At 41.4% G+C, this 22260-nt stretch overlaps 2 protein-coding genes across 2 annotated transcripts; one reads left to right on the top strand and one right to left on the bottom strand.

The window, feature by feature from the left end:
• Positions 1–1474: 1474 nt before the first annotated feature.
• MAIP1 (matrix AAA peptidase interacting protein 1) lies at positions 1475–9973 on the bottom strand. The gene is made up of 5 exons (XM_009989849.2): positions 9644–9973; positions 7483–7554; positions 5752–5878; positions 4618–4768; positions 1475–2449 (listed from the first exon to the last, which is right to left on the bottom strand). The coding sequence occupies exons 1-5, from the start codon at positions 9971–9973 to the stop codon at positions 2371–2373; spliced, it is 759 nt and encodes a 252-aa protein (XP_009988151.2). The 3' UTR covers positions 1475–2370.
• A 322-nt stretch (positions 9974–10295) lies between these two features.
• Positions 10296–21657, top strand: TYW5 (tRNA-yW synthesizing protein 5). The gene is made up of 8 exons (XM_086615823.1): positions 10296–10382; positions 11342–11496; positions 14479–14548; positions 16496–16540; positions 17063–17200; positions 18118–18205; positions 18743–18859; positions 21273–21657. Exons 1-8 carry the CDS (start codon positions 10296–10298, stop codon positions 21527–21529), a joined length of 957 nt encoding a protein of 318 aa, XP_086471949.1. The 3' UTR covers positions 21530–21657.
• The last annotated feature ends 603 nt before the right edge of the window (positions 21658–22260 follow it).

Raw genomic sequence — 22260 nt, 5'->3', positions numbered from 1 at the left:
CCCATTTTGATATATCCAATAAAAAGATACTAATAAAGTAACTCAAATTAAAAATTAAGATATGCCAGCATTTCTAGATAGACCTCTGTATCCTGGTTTTAGCTGGGACAGAGTTAGCTCTTCTTTTTAGCAGCTAGAAGAGCTCCGTGTTTTGGTTTTAGTCTGGAACTTGCTCTGAGAAGAATGCTGCCAGCACACTGATGTTTGTAGTTCGCACTGAGGTCTCAAGGACTTTTCAGCTGCCGTGTTCTTGCCAGTGTGCAGGAGCACAACAGCATAGGGGGGAGCATGGCCGGGACGGGGAGTCACGACTCTTCTTACGATTTGTACTTGAATTTAAGATTGAGGGCCAAACTGGCCAATTAGTATTCCATATCATGCAGCATCATGCCCAGTATAAAAGTGAGGGACAGCCAGAAAGAAGGGCTTTTGCCCTTCCTGGAGTCTCACTTTCAGACTCTCGGGGTGCTTTCTCTCTCTCCCCCTCTCTATTTCAGGGCCTTGCATTCGTCCAGGATTGCAGCTTCGGGACGAGACGGGCTTTGGATACGAGGGGGTGGTGAGCATCTACTCTGTGTAGTAACTATCTGTATTAAATTGTTCTTATCTCAACCCATGGGTTGAGATAAGAACAATTTATCCTTTTAATAAACCCTTTTTCTCCTTTAATTCTCTCCCTCATCCCTGGGGTGGGGGAGGGTGAGTGATCAACTGTGTAGGGTATGGTTGCCAGAGCAGCCTAACCCACGACACTCTGTTACTTTAATGTGAAAGTAGACAGTCCTGAATATAAAGATGAATTCACTGGCTTTTGTCTTCTTTTGCTCCGTAATAATGACCTCTCTTCTAATTGCATCTGCACACTTCACTAGTGTTCTGCTTTTCTCCTATAGTGTTCTGCTTTTCTCCTATTACTATGTTAAATACAGCTGATGGCAGCTTCTTGCAGCACATCATTCAGTGGCCAAACTAGACATGCTACCACTTAGCATCACACCAGCAAACAGCCCACAGAATAATAACCGTTTTTCGCCTTGCCTCAAACTCTTCCAGACTGACTGCAGATAAGATGGCTATATGTAATTTTAAACACAGACTCTTGTTTCTCCCCTGAAGGCACTCTGTCATTATGGAACTTTGTCCAGAGGACGAATCACAAATTCTCCATTATAAGGCCAGACTGCTGCTGCTAAGGCAGAGCAAAATACCATAATTATTTTGCCAAGATTTGACATAAAAACTTGTTGATAAGCTTCCATCATTCTTCTCATTAAATCACTACATCAAAAGAGCTGAACCATGGAAAATTTAATCTATACTTTTCAATCACAACTACTGTGAATCACAGTAATTACACTTATTTTACACTTTCAAAACACTGCACAAATCTCTACACCATTGCCTGGGTAGAAAGTTAGCTTTATCTTTAAAGTTGAGATAAGGGATTGAAAAAATCTGTTATGATAATCTTCTGTTGATCTGCATATAAAAGCTACTTACACCACGGATCTCATGTTCCAGAAACACAGATAATCTGAGAATTGGGAAATTCATAAACTGCAACATCAAATTTTAATGATTTGCTCATTTCTTCAATAAGCATTTCAAACAGAGGATTTAATTTAGTTTCACTGTCAGGTCCTGTTTTAAATTCATGTTTTCACCTGATTTTTCTTTCACAAACCTCTAAACTTGGAATTACCTGTATGTTATTGAATTGAAAGGAATGTTGTTTTTATTTTTCAAACTATATATAGATATCTCTTTGATCCATTTTCCCAGTGCGATGCTAAAAGTTTTTTCTTACTTCAATCCTGTACCAAATACTGATAATGGCTCTAACTTTCTTAATCTCAAATATATTCAAAAGCAAGATTACCTCAGAATGAACTGCTGGGCTAGACAATCTAAGAAGTCCATCTACCTCTATTTCATCCTGCATATTATTCAGTTATATATTGTACAGTCCATAGGGAAAAAAAAACAAACCACACAAGCATATGAAAATAACTCAGAAGGGCCACCTGCCATGAAAGTGTTGTTTATCTTCAAGCAGTACCATTTCTTCTCAGAATGTAAGAAGTTGACACACCCGTAACGCCGGCCGGCCTGTGTGAAACTGCGCTGAGTAAAGGCCTTGGATGAGCATTAGTACCGACTAAATTTGTACTTGGCTGTTCCAGGCAAAAGGCTTTATTGTAAGCTGCAGCATAGTGTAAGTTTCAGAAACAGTTTTGGGAAATCAAACATACAAAATTCATCCCTCTTTCAGAGGAGACGGCAGGAAGGGAAAAAAGAACCCAGAAAAGAGCCTAGTATTTGTTACATCAGAACATTTACAATGGTACTTAAAAAGGCTGTAGAAGACATTTATTCTAATAGCCTTGGATGTTCAATTCGTGTAATTGTCCAGTCTGGTTTTGCTCCTTCTGTAAATTCCCTTTGGAACCTGGAAAAGAAAAGGCAGTAAGTGAAGAGTTGTTAAAATTTACTTGATCCTTAAAGAGCTACTAACACCAACAAGAAATCATGAAGAAATATTTTACTTCAAAGTTATTCCTTAGACTTTGATGCTGATGCTCTGAAGGGAACCTACAGGAAGGCTGGGGAGGGACTTTTTACAAGAGTGTCCACTGATAGGACAAGGGGAAATGGGTTTAAGTTGAAGGAGAACAGATTTAGATTAGATCTTAGGAAGAAATTCTTCAGTACGAGGGTGGTAAGACTTGGGAATAAATTGCCCAGAGAAGTTGTGGATGCCCCCTCCCTGGAGGTGTTCAAGGCCAGGTTGGACGGAGCCTTGAGTAGCCTGGGCTAGTTGAGAGGCGTCCCTGCCCATGACAGGGAGGTTGGATTAGATGATCTCTGAGGTCCCTTCCAGCCTATGCCATTCTATGATTCTATGATTACGCTCCAAAATGGAAGATTAAAATTAATTCTACAGTAAGAAACAAAAGTGCACTGACTTGAGAGTGTTTTGGTTCAGATCCCACAGGCAGGATCAAGCAGCAAGAGTAAAGACCCTGATATAAAGAGAGCACTCAGTTTTCATAGCAGTAAATATAAATATAGCTTTGTGGCAGATTTTCATCCCTAAATAAAGGGTTTCATTTAATGGGATGGTAACTGTAAAAGGATAGGACATTTTCCACATTCTTCCTGAAATTTTTCATTTTTCCTGAAGTATACTTTAAAAAGTAATATATTTTCAGAAATACATCAAAGATCAAGCTAGCAGTAGTACCAAATCTCCCTGAAAGAAAATTCTGCAGTTGTTGACAGGAAAATTAAAACATCCACTCCTATTTTCAAAGAATCTTCCTCTTTCTTTTGTAGTCATTAATGCCTTCCTCTCTGTGCATGTTAGTTTTGACTGCTTGTCATCTAAAGAAAAGTCTGAGCTTCAAGCTGAAAATTCATGCTCCCAAGTAATCTGCATATTGTGGACAAGAACAGTATAACCTCATTGCTTTGCAATTAAATGCAAATTCACTCCTGGAAATTGTCTTCTCCAGACACCCAAATACTTAACACTAGGCTTCCAAGGCCTGTAGTATCTTTGCCCATTTCAGTTTAGATTAGCACTGTAAACAGCAGAAGGAACACATACTTGCAAAGATGCCTCTCCTGGGGATTAGGAACAGATAGGTAGGGCTTTCAGAGGAGGTTCTTGAGGTTAATGGAGCCTCAGAAGCCTCCAACTCTAAAAAACATGCTGAATTTGGCTAAGGGATGGATCCACAAAAATCCATCCAGGCAAAAGCACTGGTGTCCTCAGAGTGCTGCCTTTGTTTCAGAGCTCCCGATCATCTAGACCTCATAGTCTTTCCATTGCAAACATGAGCATAGAAGTCATTGACTATATCACATTTCTCTCACAAAAATCCCCCCTTTTTCCAACTTCTGTGAATGTTATTTTCCAAACATTTTGCCAACCATGCAGATATTTCTGTGCTGCTTTGAGATCAGTACACTAAACATTCTTCACAAACATTTCTATGAAAATCCATCTACCTAACATGTGCTTTGAGGGCTTGGATCAGTGGCATGAATTATCTGAACACCAGGTGATGCCTGCTTTGTTCTACCTTTCTGCAGAAAGCATATGGCTAAAAAATTTTCTCTTTCATGAGCTACTTTTTCAGCCAATTGTGGTTCTAACTTTTGTGTGGGAAGTGACAAGTCAACAGCACCACACTTGACTGCTTGGCTTGACTTATTTCTTGTAGCACTACTAACAGCAACTGGGAAGCAAGGACTGATATTGGCCTACTTCCTGAAAGCTGCAGGAGCAGTAAAGGATCAGAAACCTCATTCAATGCTCCAACTATTTCTCTTCCTGACAGAGAAAGCGTTCTCTTTAATCTCAACTCAGAAGCAAGGTAATGAGATAATGACTTTAAGGGGTATTTTAAAAAAACTGGCCCCAGAATAAAAACTCAAAAACTGGATGAGAACTAACTGCGACTAGAATCAAGGTAAATTAAAACATACCAAGTTCTGCACTGGCACAGTGTGAATGCTTTCAGTTTCCAAACTAGTTTCCACACAGCTAGGCCATGCACATGGAGGAAAGAAAAAAAAAAAAAAAAGGAAAAAAAGGACAAGTAAACTTACTCATAGTTTGCTGTTAAAAGATGTCTTTTTTCTTTTGTGCTTTCATCTCCAAACACAATCTGGAAAACTTTGGTTTCACCTGGTACTTCATCAGGTAGGTTAGCACCATTCAGATACCAGAAACGCATGAGGATCCTAACAAACTTTCTTCCTGTTGGAAATAAATCAAAGCATAAGGTAGATCTTTTTCTCACTGGTCAAATGCGCCTATTTGCTATGTAGCATATATTCTAGTGAGACTCTGGAAGGGCAGCTGACTTTAGCCATAAAGAATGCATGATAGAATAATGAACAATAAAGCTATTTAAAGCCATATTCATGCTGTTTAGCAACGATAAAAATACACTCTGTAAAAAGGTATGTATTTTATCATGACTGTTGCGTGACATCATACATTATCAAACCATATGAAAAAAGCTGGTTACCACAAGGTCCAAAGCCAACTACTGATCGTACAAAAGTACGTAGAGTAGCTGAAACTCAGGAGTAAACTAAGAGGAAAAAAAAAAAAAATCCCTATCCTCCAAAACAGGAAATAAGCTCACTGGGTCTGACAATTGGAAATGCTCCTTGGAAGACCCATGGTCAGACTATAAATCATCTCAACTGTGTCTGATAGTGAACTGAGCACGTAACACTGAAAGAAAAACTTGTCTGAGCTCATCACTAGCTTAAAAAAATAACAATCAAGAAGTCCGAGAACAAAGTGTATTCCATGAAAGCAGAATAGTGGTGAAGACAGCAAAATTTATTTCATTATCCAGCCTTCACTATTCTTCTTGCAAGATATGTTTTCATTGGCGAAGCAACAGCTTTCTCCATATGGTAGAATAATTGTTTTTGAGTGGTTTGAGATTGCAAAGGACTAATAATGCAAAAATCTGAAATTACAAAACAAGAGGAATGAGCAAGACCTAAACAGAAGTCAAAACAGTACCATGACTTACTAACAATAAACTCTCAGGTTCTTGTTTAAAAGGAAAACAGGGAATTATATATAGATGAACTATAAACAGAAGAACAAAGAACAAGAAACAGTACTCAAAACCACATCTGTAAGGAGAAGGCCTGCTTAGTAGCAAAACCAGAAAATAAGACTGCCGTGGCTGAAATGCATTAGAATTCTAAACATACCATCATCATCATAGTAAATGCGAACGTCTCCTTCTGTTGTGTACATAATTGCATCAAGGTCAGCTGCTAAAGCATCTCTGTGGTTGTCAGGGAGCAAAGAAATCTTTTCCTTCAACACCTGAAGTACCTAAATTCAGAAAAACTGTCAATTTTTCATTAGAAAATAAAAGTAGCAATCTTTTCTACTGCAGCTAATACCAAACCCTAGTTCAGCAATACTAACGAAGATTCATTTAATGCTCAAACCAATGAACATAAAGTATTTACGTTTAGAAAAGGTACTGTCAAAACAGCAGTTGCAAAGCAAGGCATGTCAGCCCAGAAAACACCAGTTAAGCTTGCTTCCACATATTTACACTCTGCCTTCTCACTGCTGATTTCTCGCTATGTGTATATTCCTTAGCTTTTGATTCAATTATTTCTTAACTAACTTTCACACATTTCTTTGAAAATCAGTTCCAGTACCACTAAATCTATCTTTGCCATTTTGTGATCCACATTTCCATTAGAGAAAGTTCATACACAACCAGAAGAGAATGAAAAATCATTGCTCTGGGACTAAAGTTCCATATTGTATTCATATCCGTAGTATTTGAGTGTCCTAAGATCTACACAGCTGTGTTAAGCAGAAAAAGGGTGTGGTGCATGAACTGAACAGAGGTATCATCTCAAACACCATGTCATAAGGAAGGACGAAGCTGTGCAGCACTTATTTTTAACTCATACTCAGTTTTTAGTCTAACTTGAATTGCCATTTTTGAGCAACAGACATCCAGCTGTCACATGGAAGCAAGAGGTGATCTTCACTGGAAGATACCAGTTTCTAGTACGTTTTGCAGGTATAAAATTGACTGGCCAAAGCAACAACAAAGTATTGTGGTATCACAGCCTCATCCACTGCATGCTCTGGTTACACGAGGTCTCTGGATCAATGTTAACTGGATCATCTGAAGAATTTAAGATGAGCAGAAGAAGAGGAGATGCTCTTTCAAAACAACTTGAAGAAACAAACTCACATTTTATTGCTATCTCTGCTCAGAGAGAGGAGGCAAGATTGTCCAGTGGGGATGCACTAGAATAGCACCAAAACTTTTGCTGCAAAGGCATGGGTGGCAATAGGGCAGGCCAAGCTGACATCCAGTAACAAGGCAGACATAGACCTGAAGTATCTCCTCCACTTGACTCTGATGCATCTGCTACCTCCGTCCCCTGGGAAGGCCAAGACAACTTCAGCAATTAAAAACTCATAAAAGCACAGAACACACACCACTGATGTTTAACTAGCCAGGTCAGCCATATCCCTGAGACTGAGGCCTTCCAGCCAAAACCAGTAATTGGCTGTATGATCTGCTTGGGGATGGGAACGTATTAGTGCAGCAGGGATGAGCACAAGCTACTTCCTTTCTTCATCTAAATTCTGGTGCACAGAACAAAAGCGTCAGCTATCTGCCTATGCCAACAGAGGTATGCAATTCCACCTGCCATCCAGAACCCACCACCTTTCAATCCTTTCCAGTACACCAGCAATCTTTTTGGCAATTGGTCCTTATGCTTTCATGCCTTGAAATTAGACATAAAAAAGCTAGGGGACAAACGATTGCCCTGTTCCGCGTTTTGCTGTTTTTCCCAAATTAAATCAAACTAGCAGTATTTGTAGATAATGACAGGCTGAATACATATTACTTCATAATGGAAAATCAATTGCTAGAGTAAGAAATGGAAAGCATTTACCTCTGCTGACACAAGCTCATCCAGCAGGTCAAGTTTATGCTGAGATAGCAGCTTTGAAACAACAGAAAAGGCCTATCAAAAAAAAAAAAAAAAGAAAGAAAGAAATACATGAACAAATAACACTAGGTTGGCTTATCTTTCAGACAAATTCATCGTGTGACAACCTACCTAAATATTCCATGATTTAGGATTTCAATGTTTGCAGAGTAAACCACCATTGAAATGGAAGCTCTCCAGCATTAAAAAAGTGATTCCATGAACTGATAAAAATATAAGGTTTCTTTTCAGTCTCTCATTTAAAGCATCAAACCTTTTGAAAACAGGCAAGTGAATGCATGTCTTACTAAAAAAAAAAAAAAGCATTACAGTAATCTATATAAGTTGTTTTTACTCTTTTTGATAATTCAACAGTCTATGTTTTTCCCCCTAAATATTCTGTTCCCCTGCCCCTTTTCCCAGCTCATCTCCTGGTTTCAGTCAAAACAGAAGCTCCAGTTTATAAAATGTCTTTATAAATCTTGTTTAGTCTCTAAACTTCAGGAAAATCAACTCCCCTTTTCCCTTAAATTTTGCAGGTACATTTACATACAATAACGCCCCTACATATTCAAATAGCGTACTTGTGAAATGTTGACAGAGTGTTTAGGACCCTACAGCAAGTAAAAACAAACAAACGAAAAAAACAGGGCAAGATAAAACAGGTGGTTCTGCACACATGACAACTAATTTGGCATAGGTGTTTTTTTCTCTCTTGACTTGATCTTAAGTATTTTAACATTCTGTCCCCTACCACCTGGTGTGTTGTTTTGAGTTTTTTTGTTTGTTTTAAATTAAATACAATAATTGAAGTTTCACAGCAGGTAACTCTGTAATTTTTATACGATTAGCCTTGGGATCACTACCTCTTTGACATGTTGTGTCTTGGATGAGGGAATAGAGTGCACGGTCAGCAAGTTTGCTGATGACACCAAACTGGGAGGAGTGGCTGACACACCTGAAGGCTGTGCTGCCATTCAGAGAGACCTGGACAGGCTGGAGAGTTGGGTGGGGAGAAATTTAATGAAATACAACAAGGGCAAGTGTAGAGTCTTGCATTTGGGCAAGAACAACCCCATGTACCAGTACAAGTTGGGGACTGAACTGCTGGGGAACAGCACAGGAGAAAGGGACCTGGGGGTCCCGGTGGACAGCAGGATGACCATGAGTCAGCAATGTGCCCTCGTGGCCAAGAAGGCCAATGGCATCCTGGGGTGTCTTAGAAGGGGTGTGGTTAGTAGATCGAGAGAGGTTCTCCTCCCCCTCTACTCTGCGCTGGTGAGGCCGCATCTGGAATATTGTGTCCAGTTCTGGGCCCCTCAGTTCAAGAAGGACAAGGAACTGCTTGAGAGAGTCCAGTGCAGGGCCACAAAGATGATTAAGGGAGTGGAGCATCTCCCTTATGAGGAAAGGCTGAGGGAGCTGGGTCTCTTTAGCTTGGAGAAGAGGAGACTGAGGGCGGACCTCATTAATGTTTATAAATATGTAAAGGGTGACTGTCATGAGGATGAAGCCAGGCTCTTCTCAGTGGCATCCAATGATAGGACAGGGGGAAATGGATGTAAGCTGGAACACAGGAGGTTCCGCTTAAACATGAGGAAGAACTTCCCAGTAAGGGTAACAGAACACTGGAACAGGCTGCCCAGAGAGGTTGTGGAGTCTCCTTCTCTGGAGATGTTCAAAACCCGCCTGGATGCGATCTTTTGTGATCTGATCTAGGTGCTCCTGCTCCGGCAGGGGGATTGGACTAGATGATCCTTTGAGGTCCCTTCCAACCCCTAACATTCTGTGAAAGCTTACTGGGTTCATAAATTTGGAGAAACAAATATACCCACCAGCTCTAAGCCTGTCTAAGCTTTGGCATTTTAGAAAAATAAGCTAAAAGGAGATACATTTCCCCTTAAAAGTCTCTAAAACGCCTGGAAGCACCTTTCTTCACACTACTTTGGGGGATGGCTAAACCAGCTCGTTTTAATTCTAGAATCCGGGAAAAGAAAACAAGAAAAGCCTGAAGAGAAGCACACCACCTTCCTCACCGAAGTGAGGTACTCGGAGCCCAAAGCGGGGAACTCCACCTGCTTCACACGGGAGTTTCAGAGGAACCCCCCGCCCGCCGGGCGCTCACCTGCTTGGCCCCCCGCGTGAACTCCTCGATGCTGAACTCCTGGTCGAAGTAGAGGCGGATGAGGAGGTAATAGAAGCGCGTGCGGAGCCAGGCCAAGGGGCTGGTGATCCTCACCACCACCACCCGCCGCTGCGGACCCTCGGCCTCCGGCCCCTGCCCGGCGGTGCTGGCGAACCGCGCGGCGGGCCGGAGCCCGGCCGGCGGCAGGGCCGAGGCGGCAGCGGCGGCGGACCCCGGCGGCGGCAGCAGCGGCGGGACCCGGGCGGTCCCCGGCGCCGCGAGCGCGCGCGCGAGCCAACGGCCACAGCTGGGAGCCACGCGCAGCGCCATGACAGCCGCGGCCCGGCCCGGCCCGGCCCCGCCCCGTCCCGTCCCGCCCGGCCGCGGCGGGAAACAGAGCCGCCGCCGCTGGTTCCCGCACGGCGGCGCGTCCTCCGCAGGCGGCGGAGCTCCGGGTGACCGGCGGTTCTGGACCGCGCCGGCTCAGAGGAGCGTGCAGTCACCGCGGGACCCTCCGTCTGGAGAAGGGCGGAACCCGCTGGTTCCCCGGCCCGTGCCTTGCCGGGAGGCCGCCGGGAACGCTTCTGCGCGAGCTCTTCTTGCCGGGGGGAGCGGCGGGAGGCGGACGCGCGTCACCGGCGCGGAAGCGGCCATGGAGCGGCGGGAGCAGCCGGTGGTGCCGGTGGCGGCGTTAGCTGGGGTCACGCGGGAGCGGTTCCTGCGGGACGTGTACCCCCGGGTACGGCGCTGCCCCGCTCGCCTCGGCGCGCCGGGCGGCCCGGAGGCGCTCCGCAGCCGCGCGGGGGAGGGCGGGTTCTCCGGGGGCCCCGCCGGAGCGGGCCGGGGCCGTGCGGAGCGAGAAGGGGCGGCGGGAGATGTCTGCGGCACCTCCTCGGCTGGCAGAGCCAGTGCTGGCACACCGCGGGGTTTGGGTCGGTGTAATTCCCGAGAGGTGTCGTGATCCATTAAACTGAGCGTGAGTTCAGGAGCAAGGAGCTTCTGCAGGCAAATCCCTTCGGAGCTGCTGAACAGCTCTCACAGCTGATCTCTCTCCGAGTTCGTTTTGTTCAACAGTGGTTAAAAAAAGTAGCGATTGCTGGTTTTGTTGCTTTGCCGTTGCTGCTGCTTTTTTTTTTTTTTTTTTTTTTTTTCTGCAACGTCCTGATTCAAAGCAAAAGTGGTTTTCTACGAGTTTTTGTGTATGTGCTGGATCAAACCCGTTTGTGGTTTTCAGCATCAAGGAACCTTAATATAGGTGGAAAGAGCTACTTTCCTGAGAACACATAGCACCGCCATAGCTCACAGTCTACACCGTAACTGTATGGCCTTTTGTCTGTTTTCCACTAAGCTCTGGCTAGAATGGCTAAAGCTATTCCCTAGCCTGGCTAGATTCCTCAATGGCCCCAGCACAAAGTACCTGTTAAAATTGTCTTTGCCTCTTCATATCCTTCCTTATCCTGCTAGGAAAGAGGATATAGCAAATAGTGAAACAGTCCCACGATTTACTGTATTTTGTTAAAACATTCAGCATTCTGATTCACATTGTTTGTTTGTGAACAGATTGGTTGTAACATTGTGTAGTGGGTCCCGGTATTCAGCTGACTGTTTGCATGTACTTACTTTGAAAAACTGATCCTGATTTTTTTCCACTGGATGCTACAATCACTTCACCATTGATTTTTTTTTTTTGTTCTTTAGAGAAAGCCAGTAGTGCTGAAAGGAATGGAACTTGGCACTTGCACAACCAAATGGACGGTAGATTACTTGAGCCAAGCTGAAGGATCTAAAGAAGTAAAGATTCATGTTTCCACAGTGCCACAGATGGATTTCCTCAGTAAGAACTTTGTGTATAGGTACTTTGTTCCAAAGGCCTCTTGTATTTTAAAGGCATGTGCGTGTAACTTTCAGACATGTGGTGTATCTGTTTGAAACTGAGGGTGAGAATATCAAGATACTTTGTGAAAACTTTAAATTACCTATTGAAGTACTGTCTTTGATTTCCCCTTCTTTTCATTCCACAAATATCTCAACACCCTGAGTAAATACTACAAGAGTGAAAGGAGGGGCCAAACAGGGCCTTAAAAGTGATGGCATGAGGAAGTGTTATAAAGATATTTTGACAGAGCACTTTTGTAGGAAATTCGAGCCTGGCATTTGCTGGCATTAATAAGAAATGCAAACCAAGAACCCCCTGATACTAGGTGATATGCTATTTTGTTCTAATTATATGGTGCGTTTTCAGTGTTACTGAATAGTGCTAGTTTCTGACTTGCGACGTGTCTGAACGTGTTGGAATGCTGGCATGTGGCAGGCCATGCTGTTCCACTCTGGGAGGGATGTTACTAATTAAAACTAAGCTCTTTTCAAAGTTAGCATGTGCTGTTCTTGGAATATTCAAACTACTGGGTACTGCACGTTTCACCAGCTGTTTAGTCTCGATGTGGGTCACGTAAACTCTTGATCTCCTCTGAAGTTCCTCTCATGTAGCTGCCAAAACATTTCTTCAGAATTCATCTAATCTCAGTCATTGTGTTATTCTTCAAAGGTAAATGCCTTTATTTTAGTTGTCATTTGTTTTCCCTAAGTGGGAACAAGACGTGTTTAGTCTGTTAAACTTGTAAGTGGGCAGAAGCATATGCCATAAGTGTAAACAAGCTACAAATCTCTATGAGTGGAGCCTGTTGTTTAGGGGAAAAAACACCTTATAATCATGCTATATTCTGCTCACTACATCATGAACTTTTGAATTTTTGAAATTAGGTTATACTTGAATGACTTTCCCTTATCTCTAGATTTCTTTTTCCCTGCTCTATTTTGTTTCTTTTTATGGTGCCTCTTGCTGTGAGTTCACATACAGTCGATCCGGTGTGCTAGTTTTGGCAGGTTTTTAGACAGCCAAATGGAGGTGCTTTGATGATGCTTCATTATAGCAGGAGTTAGGACTTTCACCTACTTCACTTGAAATTCAGGAAGCTTTAATGCTTTCCCCAGCAAGCCCCTCATTCTAATACGAAGGGAGAATAAGTAGAACTAAAAGATTAGAAACACTGAGGACTTAACACGCAGTTCCGTGATTTTAAACCGATGCACGTGAGTAGTACTGCAGTCGTGTTGTAAGTTGCATGCTCCTACCCTGTCTTTGTGTTGGTTCTGGAACTCATTCAGCCATGTTGTGATGTGCGACAGAAATCTGAATGTTTTTCTGCTGTTTTAGCTTTGCTAGCAGGTTTACCATGAGGTCAGATGAGCGTCAGTGCTGAGTAAGGGAGGAGACGGGATGATTAGGATAGACTGCAAGAGTGGACCTGTGGCAGCACCAGCATGCATCAGTTTAAGCTGTTGTGGAGCTGTGCTCTCACTTTCTTCCGTAGAAAATGCAAATGGGCATGATGTAACAGCTCAGCTGAAGTCAGAGGGTTGGTTTTTTTTTATTTGTTTTTCCAGTGATTGTTGTATTTGACTATTACAAACAAGCCTAAAATGTTTAGAGCAGATGCAGGTCACGTTTTGGTAGAAGGAAAAACAGGATCACGAAAAATTTTGCTTGAGGATATTTTCTTCTTAACCCTGGGTACTTGGTGGTTGCTATGAAATTTTATGTTTACATGCAATACATTCATTATCCAGTGACAATGTGAGATGGTGAATTGAATGAACATAACATTGAATTCATAACAATGAATGCATGTTCTATTACTACTTGTGCTTGGTTTGACATTCAGCTATCAACTGATGCCAAAATCTGTAACCCTTGTGAAAAACTCCCATTATTTAAATAGGTATGTAACACTTTTATTGACTTCAGAGGGACAGGCTCTAATGTCTAGTGATTCTTTTTGAATCTTCTGAAGTTGTGTTTAATAATTTCAAGGAAAACTGTAAAGAAACGCTTGAAAATACCACGATTCTCATGTTTTGCTCAGCTGAGGTAGCATGTGTTTAAAAAAAAATCAGATAACTGAAATAAATTTTATCAATCTGCAAATGAAGATAGATATCTGTGTTCCTGTACAAATTCATAGCAAAAAACATATAAACACATGTATATCACCTGCAGTAGTTTTCTTGATGCTCAGATTTTCTCCAAATTTATAAAAAAGTGCAGTAAACAAGCCTGAAAATGACAGTTAGAGAAATAGTCTAAATGAGTATTGTCAGGCATTGGCCACAGTTGAAGTCTGATTCTTCTGTGAACAAATTTCTTGTACTGTGACTCAAACCATTCAGACCCCTTAAGCTCAAGAGGGGATCTTACTGGAGTGTATAAATAGATGAGGGAGGGAATAAAGATGATGGAGCCAGATTCTTCTCAGTGGTTCATGGTGACAGGACAAGAGGCAATAGGCACAAGCTGAAATACAGGAAATTCTGTTAAACTATTTTTAAAAACCCCTCTTTTACAGGGAGGGTGGTCAAACAATGGAACAGGTTGCCAGAGAGGTTATGGAGTCTCTGTCCTTGGAGATACGCAAAACCCACCTGGACACTGTCCTGGGCAACCTGCTGTAATTGACCTGCTCTTGGCAAGGGGATTGGACTGAAAGATCTCCAGAGGTGCCTTCCAGCCTCAGTAATTACATCATTCTGTTTAGATATACATTAGAACTATTTACTAAAGCAGAGAGGTTTGTAAGTGCAGGATTTCTATCTCGGTAGAGCTCTTCAAACTTCCACTGCAAACACTGATTAGTCACCATGTTGGGAAAAAAAAAAGCAGCGTATTGCATCTTGAGTTACACTAGATATGGTAAGAGAGCTGATGGTTTTAAACCTGGTGTTTAGACCGTGTGTTGTTAAATTGATTTATTGTATAAATTAAAATATTTATATTTCAGAACTCTCCCTTTTGATGTATTTGTACGAAAAGCAGCTGAAGTCAAACACAAGGAGTACTTTCTTTCTGAGGTAATTTCCTTAGTACCGCAATTTCTCCTGACAGTTATTTTGCCAGTATATGGAGGGGAAAATGTGGAATTGTAATTTAAAGTCTTACTCCACTCCGGGCCCAAAGAGTGGTGGTAAATGGGGCTAAATCCGGCTGGAGGCCGGTCACCAGTGGGGTTCCCCAGGGCTCAGTGCTGGGTCCAGTTCTGTTTAACATCTTTATCAATGACCTGGATGAGGGGATTGAATGTACCCTCAGTAAATTTGCGGACGACACCAAGCTGGGAGGCTGTGTCGATCTGCTCGAGGGTAGGGAGGCCCTTCAGAGGGATTTGAACAGACTGGATCGTTGGGCTGAGGCCAATGGCATGAGCTTTAATAAGGCCAAGTGCAGAGTCCTTCACTCGGGGTATAAAAACCCCAAGCATCGCTATAGGCTCGGGGAGGAGTGGCTGGAGAGCTGCCTGGCGGAGAAGGACCTGGGGGTGTTGGTTGACTACCGGCTTGATATGAGCCAGCAGTGTGCCCAGGTGGCCAAAAAGGCCAATGGGATACTGGCATGTATCAAGAATAGTGTGACCAGCAGGAGCAGGGAAGTGATCCTGCCCCTGTACTTGGCACTGGTGAGGCCGCACCTGGAATATTGTGTCCAGTTTTGGGCCCCTCGCTTTAAGAGAGATATTGAGCTCCTGGAGCGAGTCCAAAGAAGGGCAACTAAACTGATCAAGGGGCTGGAAAATAAAACTTATGAGGAGCGGCTGAGGGAGTTGGGGCTGTTTAGCCTGGAGAAGAGGAGGCTGAGGGGAGACCTGATTACGGCCTATAAATACTTGAGAAAAGATGGTGGGTAGGTGGGGGAAGGGCTCTTTACATTAGTGATGGGAGATAGAACAAGAGGAAATGGGCATAAGCTTAGTCAGGGGAGATTCAGGTTGGATGTTAGGAAGTATTTCTTCTCTGAAAGGGTTGTCAGCCACTGGAATAAGCTGCCCAGGGAAGTGGTTGAGTCCCCATCCCTGGATGTGTTTAAGAATAGGGTGGATGATCTACTTGAGGATATGGTTTAATGGGGATTAGGGATGGTTGGACTCGATGATCTCTAAGGTCTTTTCCAACCTAGAAATCTATGAATCTATGAATCTATGAATCCAGTAAAACACTTGATCTTAGGTTTAACTGTTTTGTGTGGCTTGGAGCCAGGGGAAAAAATGTAGGGAGAAGTAATTTTCTCGGGAGCTGTTTTGTATGCGTACAGTGTGGTTAACTTCAGTGGTCTTTCTTCTGTTAACAAAAACTGCTTACATGAGCAGAAAATCTAGCATAAAATTTAGTAATCACACCTTGCTTTAGAATAACAACTGTATCATTTACGTGTTTTGCAAGTAAATATCACGAAGATACTTTAGAGTTTGATTACATCTGCTAATGTACATCAATGTACATAATGTAAACATCAAAATACAAATACAGATTTATTGTAACATAATTTGTGAGTAGCAAACGTGTGGCTGTCTTTACGTATCAGTGTTCAAACTAGGAATTTTTCAGATAACTGTAATTAATAAGCAAACAGTTTTGAATGGAGGCATGCTTTTCACCTTTTATGCTACAAGTTTTGAAGCCAATTGAAATAGCTTCCTGTATCAGTGTTCTGAAGAACTTAAGTTATAATCTGCACTTGCTTTGAATGCATTCAGTAACAGTGATGCTGAAGCCGTCGACAAGTCTCACCCACTTCCCTCTTCTACTCTCAGTTAACATATTCTTCCCATTTCTTGAGGTGAACAGCAGGGAGCAGTAGAGAAAAGACAGTATAACAATGTAGCTGAATTTGTAAATGCCATTTATTTGTACCATATTTTGATGAAGCCCTGCATTAGATTAATGAGAAAATTCAAGCTCTTTGTTTAAGTGTGTTTGTAATTCTTATTAAAAACCAGAACAATTGTCTTTTTGTGTTCTCTTCAGGATGAAAAGTATTATTTGCGATCAGTGGGTGAAGATGCTAGGAAGGTGAGTTACTTGAGATTACAGTTCTACTATTGTGAAGTTGCAGTTTAGGAGTATTTTGAAAAGCCTGTTGTCATCCGCTGGCTGTGTAGTATGGGCGTACAACTTGTTATGGTCACTTGGCCTGTGGATCTGACTGGATTTAGGTCAGAACATTTAAACCTAAGCATCTAAAATAGTTGCTGTTATACGAGAGCTTAGCTGATCACTGAAGAGTACATTTCTCACCTCCCATTCTTTAGCTTTTGTTGTAAACTAATAAAAAAGGATTTCTGATGGTCTTTTGCTTTTTCAGTGTGATTTCTAGCAGCCATGGTTAAAAGCAGCTCTCTGGCTGTTCTTGTTAGTATCGATGACCAAGTCAATGCTGAAAGGGTGACCGCTAGAAAGCCGTGCTCTTTTCAGCTCTTCACCAATGCTGAGGTTCTAGCCCTGTGTTTCATATGATAGGAAATGATAGTGAAGTGCTCCCTTATTTTAATGTGCGTATATGGTTGTCCGAGAGTTACGTCCTTTTTGTTTCAGGATATTGCAGATATCAGAAAGCAGTTTCCTGTTTTGGCAGAAGATGTTCAGATTCCAGAGTATTTTGAGAAGGAACAGTTTTTCTCTAGCGTCTTCCGCATCAGCTCAGCTGGATTACAATTATGGACACATTATGATGTAGGTAATACATGTGTTTAGCATAAAATCTTGCAGGTGGCATTACAGATTTGATATAATTATGGTGCAAATCTCTGTCAGAGATCAGCTGGTGACAAACTTCACATATTTTGAAATAGTGGAATGAATCACATTCAGTGGTACAGTGAATTTTAAATAGATGTATTATGTGGGCATAATATCTTACTGGTTTTATGTCTAATTCCATACTTGTAAGATTAAATTATGTTTGATTTTGTTCTCTCTTTTTTTTTTTATTAATGTTTTGAGTTTCAGTTAAAAATCTGAAACACAGTAACTTTCAATGTGTTTGTCTTCAAGATTACCTTCATTCTTTTATTCTAATGGTGAGATTGTTGGTATTTGTACAATGATTGTAGTGGTCTTTTGCTGCAATGCGGTGGATTACAGATAAGATTGTCTTCTGGCTTTGTGCAGTGTAATTCTGAATAAATTTGTTTATAAGAAAAATATTTTTTTGCGTTATAATTAGGAAAGAGAATCCTTTGTCAATAGAAAGTCAGCAAAATGAGGTAGGGGTAACACTGAAAAAGAAAAGGTTTCCCAAATACATTTTGTGTTATATTTTGCTGGTTTATATGTCTAAAGTGTGGTATGTCTTTGTGTTTAAGATGGAAGAACTTGATTCCTATTTAAGGAAAAACACAAAAGTTGTTGGAAAGCCATATTGTGTTTCCAGATATACTATTTGTCAAAAACGTGCAGCTACGGGATAAAGTACCTCACATTCTTGAGTTTTTTACATTAAGGATATGTGGAAGCTCTTTTAGCTAATTCTTAACATATGAAGGTTTTAATAATTCCCTCATTTAAGCTGATGATATTTTAGATTAGTTGCAGGCTATGTATTCATTGTCAACTCTTGGCCAACGTCTCTCTCACTATGCTTATTGCAGGTAATGGATAACTTCTTAATCCAAGTAACAGGGAAAAAAAGAGTTGTTTTGTATAGTCCTCGAGATGCACCGTATTTGTATTTATCAGGTATGCATATCATGTGTATCTAGTTCAGAGTCTGGTGATCGTAGTTGCCTTTCCAGCTTACAAGTATTGCACTGTAGAAGAAAATCACTAACAGACAGCTTGATGTAAAGGAAATCATTTGGTCCTCTAGCTCTGATCCTGTTTGATTCAGTCAAAGCTAAGCATTTTAGAGTGGGGCAGGTTAGGGAATTTACAAAGGAGCACAGCAGCTCCTGCTGGAGCAGGTTCTGTTTTCAGCACCTGACTGTGGAGGAGTACAGTGCCCTGTTTGGATTCAAAATGGTGTTTTAAATGCCAAGGAAAGTGTTTTTTTAGTGTTAATAAGGTTGCAGTTACAGGGGGAATATAGACAATAGGAAAATATGTCTCTTCAGTAAACGAGTGCCATCAAGGTTTCCCTGGTTTTTAGAAGAGTTACAGAACAATAAACCAGTATTAAGTTTGATTCAAGAGCTGTCATTGTGAGCGATGTGATAATGCTTTGTTACTGTTGGAAGAGCAGGGATGTTTATTCATTACTTCTGAAAACTTTCCTAGGTACTAAGTCAGAGGTACTGGATGTGGATAAACCAGACTTAGAGAAATATCCCCTTTTTGTGAAAGCCAAACGCTATCAATGTTTTCTGGAAGCAGGAGATGTGTTATTTATTCCAGGTAAGTGAAAACTAGTTCCTGACCATGTTGTGTTTTTGAACAGTTTTGTTTGTGTCGTGGTTTAGCCCAGCTGCAACTAAATGCCACACAGCTGCTCATTCCCCTGGGGGATGGGGAAGAGAATTAGAAAAGAAAAGGAAACTTGTGGATTGAGATAAGAACAATTTAATAATAACAATAATGTATGAATATATATATATAATAATAATATATATAAGTGATGCACAGTGTAATTGCTCACCACCTGGTGACCAACACCTGTCTTGTCCCGGCAAACGATCCCAAAACAAGTTAAGTCCTGACACCACAATCCCGAACAAGCAAGAGGCCCGAAAAAAGAAGAGAGAGAGAACTCTGAGAGTGAGAGCCCCCAGAAGAGCAAAGGCCCTTCTTTCTGGTCAGCCCTCATCTATATACTAGGCACAACGTTGCATGATAGGGAGTACTTAATTGGCCAATTTGGCCCTCAAGCTTAAGTCTAAGTTTGAATCATAAGGGGGGTTGTGGACCCTTTGTTCCAGCCCTGTTCCCCCCCAGCCTGTTGTGCTCCTGCACACTGGCAAAACATGAGATGCTGAGAAGTCCTTGATGTCTCAGTACCAACTATAAACATCACTGCACTCTCAACATTCTTCTCATAACAAATTCCATACTAAATCCAAAACACAGAGCTCTTCCAGCTGCTAAAAAGAAAAGCTAACTCTGTCCCAGTCAAAACCAGGACAGTTTGCAATTTCTCATTTCTAGGGATGGTAGCAGGTTACTAAAGTATTTCCGTGTTACAAGTAGGAGCATCTAAAGACATTGGCAAAACTTGTCTACTTCCAACTGTACTAATTAGCCTAATAAAAGGTATTATTGTATCTACCTACTAATCTTACCTTCCCTCAAGATTACACTATATGCTTCTGAATTTGTGTCTTAATAGATTAGCACCATAAAATCAACTCGTGAAATCTGAAATTACTCCAGTGACCTGAGTTTTCTAATGACAGAATTTGAGTGAAGGACCATTTCTGTTCTTCTGTAGCTCTGGCACTGAAGAACTGTGAGGCACGTGATTTGATGAGAATTATGGATGGTAGAGTTATTGGACCCTCTAGAAATTTATAATCACCTTTGGGGAATGGAAAGACAAGTCCTAATCATCTTTCTTTCTGTGCAAGCAGAAAATATAAAGCTGCTTCCTGAGCAGAGATGACAAAATTCTGGTGATCAGGGAAAGGCATTTGAATTACTCCTATTGAAACACTCCTGCTGGTTACTAATTTTTCATTTTAACTCATCATGAGCTTGTGGCAGATACTTATTCTGTTGCTTTTTGTATCATCTGGGCAATATAAACAGACCAGTAAACAAGAAGGCAGCAGGTTTTTAGGAAGTTTTAAAATAGATTCTTAGCCTTGGACTCATTACTTAATTTTAAACTTATCGTTTTTGTTTCTTTCTAATTAAACTTTTGGTTACAGTTAGTGAAAGGTATATCACACTGTTGCTGATGTCAGCATACATCATTTCTGTTCTTTTCTATGCAGTACAGATATTAGTTTTTCTTTGCCCAGTAGGTGTGCTGATCCAAACTTTAAGATGCACTCAGCAATGACTGGGGAGTACAGGGATTTTTGAGTCCAGAGAATGGTGCTGGCTTTGTCAGCATTCTGGAGTGCTGACCACTGAAAAAGGTGATGTTCTTTGAGAAAAGAGTGTGGTTATTACGGAGAAGGTAGAAGCAGCTGCTTTTCCTAACCTGAAAGAAACTTCTTGTTCATTTATCAGAATAAACTTTTCTATGTCTTCAGTACATACAAGCAACTATGCCACAATAATCACGGCGTTCAGTCTTTTAGCTTAAAACTGAAATAAGGTGAATATACCATATTAAACTTACTTTGAAAATGTACTTGATAAGGCAAAAATGTCTTTGCTTCCTTACCACAGCCATGATGATTCAATTGAAAAGCCCCCTGACTTGACTTTACATGAAAAGATAAGCAGCTTGCAACCTGGATGATGTTGGTGGTTTACATTGATGCTTGGACAATCTGTGCAAGGTCAGGGACTAAATCTGTGAAAATGCATCTCTGCATTCAGAGTAGAGATGAAATGAGGTGAACAGGGAAGATGTCTTATTTTCATCCTACACATGCTTGTCATTTGCTTACCTTTGAGTATGTCTTTATACTTCAGCAATTGTTACTTTTGTGTGAAGTTACGGATCAACATAAACATCTTGAACTTCTTAAATTTGGTACAATGCAATATATTCAGGGATAAATATTTATAAATAAGCAAAAAATTGAGTAGTTGAGTCTTTTCCTCAACTAGGTTTAGTTTGGGCAATTCTGAAACTTGCTTTGAGTCACGTGGAAGTTTCAGAATGTAATTTTCATTTTATACATTATTCTTTCTACAGCTTTGTGGTTTCACAATGTAATTTCTGAGGAGTTTGGAGTGGCACTGAATGTCTTTTGGAAGCACCTTCCTGCTGAGTCCTACGATAAGAGTGACACTTATGGAAATAAAGATCCCACGGCAGCCTCTAGAGCTATACAGATCTTGGACAGGGCCTTGAAAGCACTTGAAGAACTACCTGAGGAATATAGGGATTTTTATGCTCGGAGAATGGTGTTACGCATCCAAGAAAAAGCCTATAGAAATGATTATGGATAAAACAACACATTGTCATTCAGCAAACTCCTATGAAAGTAGAGAGTTATATTTTAATATGGAAACTGTCCATGTGTACATACATACACCTTCCGTAAGACTAATAAAGAATTTTTTCTTGTTTTTCTTCATGTGCAGTTAGTGCAGTCTGCTTGATCTGGAGATGGTCTCTCTTCTGCAACGAGGCATACATTTGTAGTGCCTGCACTTAACGATTACTTTTTTGGGGTGTTCTGCTTATATTTTTCTGAAAAAAGTTTTGGTGTCTGGGCTGGGCTAACAGCATGTACATTTAATCATAGAATCATAGAATCATAGAATGGTTAGGGCTGGAAGGGACCTTCAAAGGTCATCTAGTCCAACCCCCCTGCAAGGAACAGGGATATCTCCAACTAGATCAGGTTGCTCAGGGCCTTGTCCAACCTGGCCTTGAACGTCTCCAGGGATGGAGCATCCACCACCTCTCTGGGCAACCTGTTGCAGTGTTCTACCACTCTCATAGTAAAAAATTTTTTCCTAATATCCAACCTGAACCTACCTCCCTCTATTTTAAAACCATTACCCCTTGTCCTATCATAACTGGCCCTCCTGAACAGCCTCTCCCCATCTTTCCTGTAGGCCCCCTTGAGGTACTGGAAGACCGCTATAAGGTCACCCCGGAGCCTCCTCTTCTCCAGGCTGAACAGCCCCAACTCTTTCAGCCTGTCCTCAGAGGAAAGGTGCTTCAGCCCTCT

The sequence above is a fragment of the Tauraco erythrolophus genome, chromosome 8 (assembly GCF_009769465.1).
Source record: "Tauraco erythrolophus isolate bTauEry1 chromosome 8, bTauEry1.pri, whole genome shotgun sequence".
Classification (NCBI taxonomy): domain Eukaryota; kingdom Metazoa; phylum Chordata; class Aves; order Musophagiformes; family Musophagidae; genus Tauraco; species Tauraco erythrolophus.
The sequence above is the reverse complement of the archived record's forward strand: the minus strand, read 5'-3'. Positions and strand labels throughout refer to the sequence as shown.

Coding starts and splice junctions, on each gene's coding strand:
- MAIP1 (XM_009989849.2), bottom strand. CDS start 9,973: ATGGCGCTGCGCGTGGCTCCCAGCTGTGGCCGTTGGCTCGCGCGCGCG. Junction 7,555..9,643: donor TCACGCGGGGGGCCAAGCAG/GTGAGCGCCCGG, acceptor TTTTTTTGATAG/GCCTTTTCTGTTGTTTCAAA. Junction 4,769..5,751: donor CATTTACTATGATGATGATG/GTATGTTTAGAA, acceptor TATTTCCAACAG/GAAGAAAGTTTGTTAGGATC.
- TYW5 (XM_086615823.1), top strand. CDS start 10,296: ATGGAGCGGCGGGAGCAGCCGGTGGTGCCGGTGGCGGCGTTAGCTGGG. Junction 10,383..11,341: donor TGCGGGACGTGTACCCCCGG/GTACGGCGCTGC, acceptor TTTGTTCTTTAG/AGAAAGCCAGTAGTGCTGAA. Junction 14,549..16,495: donor AGGAGTACTTTCTTTCTGAG/GTAATTTCCTTA, acceptor TGTTCTCTTCAG/GATGAAAAGTATTATTTGCG.